A 12,914-nucleotide genomic window follows, 5' to 3' on the forward strand; every position below is an offset into this window, starting at 1 on the left:
AAAAAGAGATGCTTAGCATAACTAATCATCAGGAAAACAAAAATCAAAACCAGAATGAGATATCATCTTACACAGTCAGAATGGCTATTATAAAATAGGTAAGAAATAATGAATATTGGCAAGAATATGGGAAAAAAGGAACCTGGTGCACTATTGGTGGGAATATAAATTGGTGCAATCACTGTGGAAAACAGTTTGATTCCTCAAAAAGTTAAAAACAGAAATGCCATTATCATCCAGTAATTCCACTACTGCATATTTACCCAAAGAAAATGAAAACACCAATTCAAGAAGATAATTGCACCCATATGTTTATTACAGCATTATTTACAAAGTCAAGATATGGAAGCAACCCAAGTGTCCACTGATAAGTGAATGGATAACAAAGATGTGGTATATATACATATTCCATATATATAATGGAATATTACTCACCCATAAGAAATGAGATATTGCCATTTGCCTCAACATGGATGGACCTAGAGGGTATTATGGTAAGTAAAATAAATCAAAGACAAAAGCCATATGATTTCACTTTTTTGTGCTATCTGAAATACAAAATAAATGAAGAACAGACTCTTAAATAAGGAGAACAAACTAATGATAGGAGGTGGGTTGGGGGATGAGCAGAATAGGTGAAGGGGATTAGGAGGTACTGGCTTCCAGTTATAAAATAAATAAGTTGCAAAGATGAAAAGTAAAGCATAGGGAATATAGTCAATACTATAATGTTAGGCAGTGTGTCCATGGTCCTGTGGATCTCTCTTGCTTCAACAGTGTTTGGACTGAACAGACCCAGGGACACCCCTTCTATCACCCTCCAACTACCCTCCAACTTTTTTCCCAACCTTTTCCCCAGGCAAACTTCAGAGCTATGTTCTTGGCCACTCTGCCTCTGGGACCAGCCAGCACTCTGTTTTGAGGGTAGTTCCTTATTACTTATTACCCATGAGCTACCCTATTCATCAGAATTATTCCCGTGAGGTGGAAGACACCATCGACCTTCTGGTCAACATGCATCTGCTGACCTCCTACACCTACCTTTCTTTGGGCTTCTATTTCTGTGGCTCTCAAGGTAGTGGGGGCACTTTTTTCCAGGAGTTGGCTGAAGAGAAGCTCAAGGCTAGCCGAATGTCTCTTGAAGATTTAAAACCAGCGCTGCAGCTGTGCCATCTTCCAAGATGTGCAGAAGTCTCCCAAGATGAGTGGGGTAAAACCCTAGATGCCATGGAAGCCACCATGATCCTGGAAAAGAACCTGAATCAGGCCCTTTTGGATATGCATGGCCTGAGTTCTACCCCACAGACCTCTACCTCTGCGATTTCTTGGAAAGCCACTTCCCAAATGAGGAGGTGAAACTCGTCAAGTAGATGGGCTACCACCTGACTTCTGCAGGTTGGCTGGCCTCCAGGTGGGGCTGGATGAGCATCTCTTCCCAAGGCTAACCCTCAAGCACCACTAGGAGCCTCTAAAGCCCCACAGCTTTTGAGGGGACCCTCTGACATCCCCTTAGTGCCATGGCTTGTACCTAAGCCACTCTTCGCAGCCACTAGGCAGCTTTTTAACCACCCTGGAGACTTCTCCCAAGCCATGGAGTAAATGGAAATGATAAAGCTTTTTGCAGCAAAAAATATTGTAATATTATAATATTGTATGGTAACTGCACTTATTATGGTGAGCATTATGTATAGAATTGTTGAATCAGGGATCCCTGGGTGGCGCAGCGGTTTGGCGCCTGCCTTTGGCCCAGGGCGCGATCCTGGAGACCCAGGATCGAATCCCACGTCGGGCTCCCGGTGCATGGAGCCTGCTTCTCCCTCTGCCTGTGTCTCTGCCTCTCTCTCTCACTGTGTGCCTATCATAAATAAAAAAAAAAAAAAAAAAAAGAATTGTTGAATCACTATTACACCTGAAACTAATATAGCATTGTATGTCAGCCATACTTCAATAATTTTTAAAAAGCAGCAATAGAATATGTTTGCCTACCTAAAAATGTTAAATTCTATATTAATATAAGATGCAAATATCATAAGTTAGTCTATTTTTGTTATGTAAAAAGGAATTTTAAAATCAATTTATAAAAACACTAAATAATAAATGATCACAAATCCCAAATTAGTTAATATATCTAGTAAACAAATACATTCTTTCATATGATCACTTCTCTACTTAATAAAAATCTTGAGTAATGCTTGGCTTGAAACAGGTGGCCAGGCCAAAAGTTGTACAAAAAAAAAAAAGTATGGTACATGTACCAAAAGAATGGAGGTTAGAGTGTTGGGTGTACAAAGCAATTAATATAATAAAATTTGGGAGTAATATGAAATTTAAATCAATTATTTATTAGTCCCAACTTACATAGAACATGTGACTGGGAAAAATGGAGTTACTGGCTAATATGTGATTTTCAAAACTTTGTGCCTCTACTAATGTGAGTAGCTAAAATATTTCCTATAACTTTAAAATTATGTCTCATCAGAAGGAATTTCATAAGATTGATAGCATAAATGGAAATTTAAATTCAAACTCCAAGTTCTTTTGACATGAAGATACAAAGTATGAAACAAGTAAAAAAAATCACAGCATATAAAAGTAAGCACTTTTAATTCATAGGAAAAAAAATGAATGTTTTATACTTAGGTATCTAGTGAATCTTACAACCTGTGCTTCAATTCTACTGAGATAATTTGGAAGTCATTCTCAATGAGCTGGCCAATTCCACTTGTAGAGGATGAATAGAACCATCTCAGCTCTGATTAACTGAGCACAGCAATTTCCAAAACAGGAAACAATCTGCCCGGGACATATCAACAAAGCAATTTCCTTTTCTGAATGCATGTAGTTGTATTGAATTGGGAAACATTTCTGAACATGGTTTACTAGTTAGAAAACCATGCTCTTGGGTAATGTTTTCACAGTTTGCCAGCATAGATGAGAACAAAGCATGAGCTGTAAAGAACTCTATTTCAACTTAATGTTTTCTCTCACCCTCAATATTTATGAATAATCAAGAAAACTGTTTATGATACAACTTATCTTGAATTTCATCACAAAGAATAAATAGCCACAAGAATTCTGCAGGTTTATTATTAAATACAAACTAATATTATGAACTGAAATTAATATATCGGAATAGGTAATTCAAAACCTCCAAATTGCTAAGCATAAACTCTGTGATTTTTCAGTTACATTCCTCTTTTTATTCCAAAATTGAAGATACACACTAGAATGTTCGAAAGATTCTGTTAAGCAAAGGTGCTCATCAGGCTGAAGATCTGAGGTAGTAAATAATGATGGTTCAGCCGTACAACCTATGGTTTATTTTTCTATTTATGTCTTCCATTTTTAAAATAACATAATAAATGAGCTCATACAGAGATGTAACATATTTTTAATTATTGAAGAGTGCAAATTCAAAATGTCATAAAAATGGTATGTTTAACCTCTTTATAAGCAGTCTATACATTAGGATTAAATTTTCCAATAATTCAAAATTTATCTCAGCAGTATCTTTTATGTGTACACCCTCAAGACACATTCCAGGTAACAGTTATATATTTATTATATATGTTACACTTGATAATTTTGAGAAACTTTTCTTTATTCAAATGTCTATCACTCTGATTAATAACATTCAACTTCTAAAACACTTAATAATTTCAGAGATCGGTTTATAAGGTTAATTCATTTTGGGCTTTGGCACAAAAGTGATTATTAAAGCAAAGCACGAAAACATTTTTTAATAAAAGGATATATTTTCTATTTCAGCCTCCATGAGGAAACAAAAAAATAAAACACTGTGTACTGAAGAATATGGAAGTATTTTCATTTATGTGCCAAGGAGCAATATATTAGCATTTGGGCCAGATTGCTTATTACACTAATGACCTGGAAAAATAGACTAAATTATCTAATAAGACTAAGTTGGATAAATATTGGCCAGTTATTTGTAAGCAAGAAGCCCACACCAAAAATATTCAATGGTTAAGCAATATAGACAAAGCACTATTGCTATAAAAAAGCTGGGAGTAAGCACAATTGTGAATTAGGTTGACTTGCTCTTCTTAAGTAATGTGCCAGGCTTTCCCTTTCTGCAGTTAAGATCAATGGGGAATTGTCTGTGAGTGTGCGGATGCATCATATCACAGTACAGGAAGGTGCTCTTGTCTCTGGGTAGATTCTCACTAAGGTATTGTTGAAACTCCACAGAAGAGAAAATGAGTCAATGGAAGTGTTCTTTCAGTATCACAAAGAGCTGGTAATCTAGCTTATTGGCTTCCACATCCAGATTTGTCATTGATTTGCTCTATGATAAAACACTTAACCCTTGGCTCAGCAGTCTAAAATAAAAGAAGCTTTGCTGGGAGAACAGCAGCAGGTTTAATTAATCTTCTTAAGGAGCTCTAAATCCCTGGCTCTGTGGCTATGAGAAAAGTACATAATTAAGGGTTCTGGTCTTCTTTTTTTTTTTTTTTTTTTTTAAGATTTTATTTATTTATTCATTCATGAGAGAGAGAGAGGCGGCGACAGAAGCAGACCCCATACAGGGAGCCTGACGTGGGACTTGATCCTGGGACCCCAGGATCACACCCTGGGCAGAAGGCTGGTGCTAAACCACTGAGTCACCCAGGGATCCCAGGTTCTGATTGTCTAGATAAGGAAAGCACTAAGCTGGAAAATCTTATACTGAGCACATGCCAGAAATGTGGTAACTAGGGGTTACAAACACAAATTGAAAAGGAAGATAAACTGGTCTAGGAAGTTATACTGAGAAATTATGACCACCTAGTGATCAGCATTAGCTTTGGTCATTTGAAATCCGAGTATCTGGAAGTACATGAAGAATTAGAAGGCGAAAGTGACTTGTTTGAAGGGTAATAATGTAAGTAGTATCATTTATTCAGATCCTATGTTTTAGGCTATCTCTGGAGGCAGTTTATATATATTACTCTATCCAGTCATCACACCACCATTGAAAGGTAGGAATTACTGGGATGCCTGAGTTGTTCAGCACTTGAGCGGCTGCCTTTGGCTCAGGGTGTGGTCCTGGGGTCCTGGGATCAAGTCCCTCGGGCTCCCTGCATGGAGCCTGCTTCTCCCTATGTCTCTGCCTCTCTCTCTCGGTCTGTGTCTCTAGATTTTGTTCCTAAGTGAAGAATCCTAGAGAATATCAGAAGAAAGGGCCCAGTTTCCCCACAGCAGAGAAAGACATGCGACCCTTACAAATTCCATGTCATGACAGTGACATGAAAAATATTGGACTTTATATGAACAATTCTGAGAAAAAACATAGTAACTCATTTAATAGCTAATGCTGCACAAGCTGCTTAAGAAGAATGAGATTATATTTGCCCTGGAAAAGGATGAAGTTGTTAGTTTAATGCACAATAAAAGTTACCTGGGATGTTTTAGAAGTGTGTAGGACATTTGTTAATGTCCATATGTTTTACATCTAAGTTTTACTTTAAAATGTAGGTCTTGGGGAGCCTCACTGACTCGGTTGGTTGAGCATGTGACTTTTGATCTCAGGGTTGTGATTTTGAGCCTCACATGTAGGCTGTAGAGATTTCTTAAAAAAAAAAAAAAAATCTGAGGCACCTGAGTGGCTCAGTCAGTTAAGCATCTACCTTTAGCTCCGATCATGATCCCAGGGCCCTGGGATCAAGCCCTGTGTTGGGCTCTCTGCCCCATGGGGAGTCTGCTTCTCCCTCCCGTTCTGCTTGCAGCTCATCCTGCTTGTTCTCTCTCTCTGTCAAATAAATGAATAAATTTTTTTTTAACAAACCTTAAGAAAAAATAGGATATGGGTCTTAAGATATATTACCAAAATGAGTAACTGACATTTTACTGTGTGGCACTAACTTAACTTAGTTTTACTATATTGAAAAATTTAAATGTAGTAGATTTTTACCAAGTGACAATTCTTCTGGAAGAGAGAAATTCTAAATATTTTGTTCATATATTTTACAAAACTAAATAGATACTATATCATTGAGAACATAAATACGAAATTGAAGAACTTTCTGGCATGAGAACAATTGCTTGGAAAATATATCCTTAATTATACTACCGAAGGAACAGAAGAGTGCTCATAAAATAAAATTACTTATTTTTACATTAAATAACTAGGAACAGGGGCATCGGGGTGGCTCAGTTAATAAGCATCAGACTTGTGATTTTGGCTCAGGTCATGATCTCAGGGTCATGAGATCATGCCCCATCCATTCAGTGGGGAGGCTGCTTGAGATTCAATTGCTGCCCATCCCCCCACTCAAGTGCATATGCTCTGTCTCGGAAATAAATAAATCTTAAAAATAATAATAATAATAACTAGGAATCAGTGTGAGATAGTGAAAAAGAGACCTAGGTTTTAATTCTAGTTCTTCCACCAACTATATCTTCGTAAGTTTTAAAAATAAGTGGGTTGGATTTGGTGATCTCAAATGTTTTGTACAGGTTGCTCTATATGTCTAAATTTCCTAAGAGCTGGATGAGTAACTTACAAAATATTTTCTCAAGCACGGGTAGATCATAACCACTTGAGTCACTGAAATGTTCACTGGACAAGCTCCTCATGGAGGTACCATATAAGAAGATCCTTCCTTGGCTTGGTATATACAGAATGATGTAATGTTTTAATAGGCCTCACCTTGTCTGGTGGAATTACTTTATCAGTTGACTTCGGGGCTGACAGTACTGAGAGAAATACTCAAAGTGGCCTGTACGTGAGATTTAAAATCCTTCTATTATGCTGCATGAGAAATTTAGAAAAACCAACATTCCAATGTATTCCAAATGAAAAATATCACTATCTATCCCCACTTCTCTGGTGCTTACTATGGCAAGGTGTGTGTGCTGTGTAAAACATGCAGTCACACAGATAAAGGTTTATTTAGCGAGAAATTCCCAATCAGTGAGGAGGAAGCCCTACTGATCTTACGATTTTTATTATCATCATATATTTACACAGTGAGTTCCTTTAAGGAAGGTTTCTTGAAACTTCTTCCAAGTAATATGGAAAGGTTGGCATTTAGCCATTGTTGAAGAATCACCAAAGTTTTCTATGTGGGTGGGGGGAATTGCCTTGCTACAGAGACAACGGGAATATTCCCTCACTGTAATAATAGGGGGAAATAAAGTAAATAAACTTCATGTTTCTCTGGCACTTTCTCCTCTATTTTTGGTCATCTCTTTCTTTACCTCTGTTGCTTTTATTTTTTATCTTTATTTTTTTATGTAAGCTCTGTGCCAATGTGAGGCTTAAATTCACAACCCCAGATCAAGAGTTGCATGCTTTACCAACTGAGCCAGCCAAGTGCTCCACTTGTGTTGTTTTTAAAACCAAGGAATAGGGATCCCTGGGTGGCGCAGCGGTTTGGCGCCTGCCTTTGGCCCAGGGCGCGATCCTGGGGACCCGGGATCGAATCCCATGTCGGGCTCCCGGTGCATGGAGCCTGCTTCTCCCTCTGCCTATGTCTCTGCCTCTCTCTCTCTCTGTGTGTGACTATCATAAATAAATAAAAATTAAAAAAAAAATAAAACCAAGGAATATATGAAAGGAGAATCAGACCACAAACATTCAATTATCCTTATTAGTTTTCACTCAAATTTCACTTTTCTCACTTTAAAGTCATAAGCCAATCCTCCTCCTCCTTTAAAATTTGAGCATTTGATTTTTAGTTGAGAACTACAGATGAGACCGGGGCACCTGGGTGGCTCAGTTGGTTAAGTGTCAGACCCCTGGTTTCACCTCAAGTCATGATCTCAGGGTCATGAGATGGAGCCTGGTCTCAGCCTGCACTCAGCAGAGAGTCTGCTTGAGATTCTCTTTCCCTCTCCCTCTGCCCCTCCCCTCCCTGTTCTCTCTCTCTCTCAAATACATAAATGAATCTTTTTTTTTTTAAAGATTTTATTTATTTATTCATGAGAGACACAGGGAGAGAGAGAGGTAGAGACACAGGCAGAGGGAGAGAGAGAAGCAGGCTCCACGCAGGGAGCCCGACAAAGGACTCGATCCGGGACTCCAGGATCACGCCTTGGGCCGAAGGTAGCGCTAAACTGCTGAGCCACCTGGGCTGCCCTATATAAATAAATCTTAAAAAAAAAAAAAAAGAAAGAAATGTAAATCAGGCAATCACTATTTATGATTCATAGGATAAGAGTATTGTATATTGCTTCTTACCTACTCCACCTCCAGTCAGGAAAAGTAAGAGTATTTTTTTTTTTACATTTCTCTCTGTAGATCATAAGTATGGCTCAGTTCATCAAACATGTATCAAATACTATGCTAGACACTGGGAGCACAAAGCTTAAAAAAGAATGATCCTTACTGTCATAGAGCTTATAGTTAAATAGAAATATAACTATGGTAGTAGTAATAGTAAGGACAATGCCTAACATTTATTGAATGATTCCTATGGTGCCAAGCAGCACTAAACGAAGTTTTAGATAAGTCATCTCATTTAATTACCATTTAATTAATTTAATTTTATTATTTTATAGAAGAGTAAATTGAACATCCAGGGAAGTTTAGTAATTTGTCCATTCTTGCAATGAATGACAAAGCTTTGAAACTGGTCTGTCAAATCTAGAACCTCATATTCTTAATCAGAACTTTAAAGTCCTCAAAGAGTATATCTAAAAAGAAAGGCAAGAGAGGTGATGACATCTCACAGAAGGACCCTGCAGTAATCTATGACTCTGGAGATGTCCTATTAATGCCATAGAAGAGGCAATACAAGTAAGATAGAGGTGGTCAATGAATTCTAGGCCTTCATACAGAATCAGACCAAGCTTTGATCAAAAAATAAAATATGTAGGGGCACCTTGGTGGCTCAATAGTTGAGCATATGCCTTTGGCTTAGGCCATGATCCTGGGGTCCGGGAATGAAGTCCCACATTGGGCTCCCTGCAGAGAGGCTCCTTCTCCCCCTCCCTATGTCTCTGGCTCTGTGTGTCTAACGTGCATAAATAAATAAAAATATTTAAAATAAAATAAAATATGCAGGAGGCCTGGGTGGCTCAGTGGTTGAGCGTCTGCCTTTGGCTCAGGGCATGATCCCGGGGTCCTGGGATCGAGTCCTGCATCCGGCTCCCTGCAGAGAGCCTGCTTCTCTCTCTCCCTATGTCTATGTCTCTGCCCCTCTCTCTGTGTCTCTCATGAATGAATAAATAAAATCTTTAAAAAATAAAATAAAATAAAATGAAATATTCTTTCCTTTCATTTCATTCTATAATTCAGGTATTTACAGAGCCCTGAGTGGAATTCTGGGACAGGGAATGCTATCTCTCTCTCAAATAAATAAATAAAATATTTTTTAAAATTTCCTAGAGGTTAAAACTAAGAAAAGTAATTTCTATCTGCTGCAAGACTTTCAAGGTATATCCAAACTCTATTCAGAAAAATGTACTTTATAGAAAGTTTGACAGTGAAAAATGGTATTTTTTGAGATGAGACACTAATAGGCCTGATAATTCAAGCAAGGATATTGAGAATTAAGGACCAAAAACAAAAACAGAAAAAAAGATTTATGGAAAAGTATTTTATTATTGTTCCCAACAGAGTATATACATGTTTCCTTTTTAACATAATCCCAAGTTCGTGAATGTTTTATAAAGACTAGTTAAGAAAATTGAATGTTAACTGTGCAAGTTCACTTGAGTAGTATTTAATGTTTAGTCTGAACACAATTTTCTTTCGTTTTTAAAGATTTTTAAAAATTTATTTGAGAGAACACACATAAGTGTGCATGCAAGCTGGGGGAGGGCAGAGGGAGAGGGAAAAGCAGATTCCCTGCTGAGCAGGGAGCCCAATAGATGGCTCCACCTGGGGCTCCACATCGGGCTCGATTCCAGGACACTATGATCATGACCTGAGTCAAAATCTGATGCTGGGAAGCCCGGGTGGCTCAGCGATTTAGTGCTGCCTTTGGCCCAGGGCCCGATTCTGGAGTCCCGGATCGAGTCCCTGGTCGGGCTGCCTGCGTGGAGCCTGCTTCTCCCTATGCCTCTCTCTCTCTCTCTCTCTCTGTGTGTGTGTGTGTGTGTGTCTCTCAGGAATAAATATATAAAATCTTAAAAAAAAAAATCTGATGCTCTATCGAGTGAGCCACCCAGGAGCCCCTGCTTTTTTTTTTTTTTTATTACATCCATAAACATGACTAACAGATGAACTCTGGAATGTACAAAAAGAACAGATATTCTTTTAAAATCAATGAATAGGGATCCCTGGATGGCGCAGCGGTTTGGCGCCTGCCTTTGGCCCAGAGCGCGATCCTGGAGACCCAGGATCGAGTCCCACGTCGGGCTCCCGGTGCATGGAGCCTGCTTCTACCTCTGCGTGTGTCTCTGCCTCTCTCTCTCTCTCTGTGTGTGACTGTCATAAATAAATTTAAAAAAAATGTTAAAAAAAAATCAATGAATAATGAAGTGTAGTTAAGAGGCTGAATTTTCTTAAATGACCCTATTAGAACATAAACATTCCAGTACGTTACTCTTTTTCACATGATCTCTGGATGCATCAAGCTCAATTACTTGATCTATTGAGGCTACTGCTACAAATAATTGTAGAAATGCTCATTTTGGGAATAGCCATCCAATTCTAAATTGCATTTTTAAAAATTGACTATTTGTGAAACTTCACCCCTTTTGAAGTGGTTTTTTTTAAAAAAAAATATTTATTTATTCATGAGAGACACACACAAAGAGGCAGAGACATAGGCAGAGGGAGAAGCAGACTCCCTACAGGGAGCCTGATGTGGGATTTGATCCTCGGACCAGGATCACAGCCTCAGCACAAAGCAGAGGCTCAACCGCTGAGCTACCCAGGCGTCCCTAAGTTGGTTTAATTTTTTATTTTATTTTATTTATTTATTCAAGAGAGAAAAAGAGAGAGAGGCAGAGACACAGGCAGAGGGAGAAGCAGGCTCTATGCAAGGAGCCTGACATGGGACTCGATCCTGGGATTCCAGGATCAGGTGGCCCTGGGGTGAAGGCATTGCTAAACCGCTGAGCCACCTGGGCTGCCCAAGTTGGTTTAATTTTTGAAGTAAAGCTAAACTCATTGAGCCACATCTTATCAACATGGATTGATAAAATCAATCAATATAAACTATGTCTCTAAAGTAATAAGACTAATTCTGATAGGAGTCTTACTGAAAGTGGAGGAGTGATGATAGGATAAGCATGTTGCACAATCATTTGCTTGGTTAATGCTAAGTGGGTGATCAGCTAGATTACTATCTGATGGTGGAAGAGATTTGAGTATCTTGTTCATGGTGAACTCAGCAGAACAAATAGTAGAATCCATAGTTGAGCTTTTATTTGAGGACATGCTCACCTAGGTGGAGCAATCACTGCTTGTCTGAACTGGACTAACCAAAATGGTAAGTTTTAAGATGGGACAAAGAGCAAAGAGAAGAATAGGGGAGTATAGTGGCCAAGGGAAATGTTCTGTGTATTTTTAGATTAAATGAATAATGCAAGATTTCATTTTTACTGAGAAGTTTGAGACCAAAATCTTTCATTAAAATCAAAGTAGATAATTCACTCCATTGTATTGAATGATAAAGAGAAAGAGGATGACACAGTTATTCTTCCTTTACACCTTTGTTATTACATTCAGATTCACACAATAAGTCATTAAAACAGTTGTTCACAAGCATCATTCAAATACTCCTCCACTGTCTTCCCTTTTGAAAGGGCATTTCTACTCAAACTATTGCTTGTAATATCCTTTTACAAAAAGAACTTTTCAGAAACATATATAGATACATTTGCAGTCATTAACTTAAAATACATGTTTGAAATACATTTGGGATAATAATACCTTATATTGGCATAGCACTTTGAAGTTTTCAAATTATTTCCCTATTTCTGTGGCATAGAAGCAGGAAAGATGTATCAGTGAAGGGTCTCCAAAAAAACAGGCTAGTAGGGGATAGATTGGATAGGTAGATAGATAGATAGATAGATAGATAGATAGATAGATAGATAGAGGTAGATTTATGTTAGAAATTGGCATACATGGGCATTCCCTGGTGGCTTAGTGGTTTAATGCCGCCTTCAGCCCAGGGCATGATCCTGGAGACCCAGGATCGAGTCCCCATATCGGGCTCCCTGCATGGAGCCTGCTTCTCCCTCTGCTTGTGTCTCTGCCTCTCTCTCTCTCTCTCTCTCTCTCTCTGTCTCTCTAATAAATAAATAAAAAATCTTAAAAAAATTGGCATACACAATTATGGAGGATGGCAGGACACCTGGGTGGCTCAAAGGTTGAGCGTCTCCCTTTGGCTCAGGGCATGATCCTGGTACTGAGATCGAGTCCCGCATCGGGCTCCCTGTGAGGAGCCTACTTCTCCCTTTGTTTATGTCTTTGCCTCTCTCTGTGTGCCTCATGAATAAATAAATGAAATATTTTTTTAAAAAATTATGGGAGATGGCAACCTTAAAATCTGTAGGGCAAGCTGGCAGGCTGGAAACTCAGACAGGATTTTTATGTTTTGAAGTAGAATTCTTTCTTTTCAGAGAAATCTTGGTTTTTACTTTCATGGCCTTCAACCACAAAAATCAAGTGTGGTCTTCTTTTTTTGTATACATTTTTAATTTTAATTCCAGTATAGTTAAAATACAGTGTTATGTTAGTCTCAGGGTACAATTTAGTGAGTGATTTAACAATTCTATACATTACTTGGTGCTCATGATGGTAAATATACTCTTAATCCTCTTCACTTATTTCACCCATCTCCCACCTACCTCCTCTCTGGTAACAATCAATGTTTTCTACAGTTAAGAGTCTATTCCTTGGGTTCTTTCTCCTCTCTCTCTCTCTCTCTCTTTTTTTTTAACCCTTTGTTTTGTTTTTTAAACTCACAAATGAGTGAAATCACATGGTGTCTTTCTCTGACTAGCTTACTTTG

General features: G+C 38.3%; 1 protein-coding gene across 1 annotated transcript in view; it reads right to left on the reverse strand.

The window, feature by feature from the left end:
- Nucleotides 1-306: 306 nt before the first annotated feature.
- Nucleotides 307-12,914, reverse strand: part of LOC112665616 (proline-rich protein 2-like) — a 60,634-nt gene continuing 48,026 nt past the window's right edge. Inside the window, exon 2 of the mRNA XM_049102272.1 lies at nucleotides 307-1,245. Within this exon, the coding sequence (XP_048958229.1) occupies nucleotides 1,124-1,245 (122 nt within the window). The 3' untranslated portion in view covers nucleotides 307-1,123. The remainder of the gene's footprint in view (nucleotides 1,246-12,914) is intronic.

The sequence above is a fragment of the Canis lupus genome, chromosome 27, assembly GCF_003254725.2.
Source record: "Canis lupus dingo isolate Sandy chromosome 27, ASM325472v2, whole genome shotgun sequence".
Taxonomy (NCBI): Eukaryota; Metazoa; Chordata; class Mammalia; order Carnivora; family Canidae; genus Canis; species Canis lupus.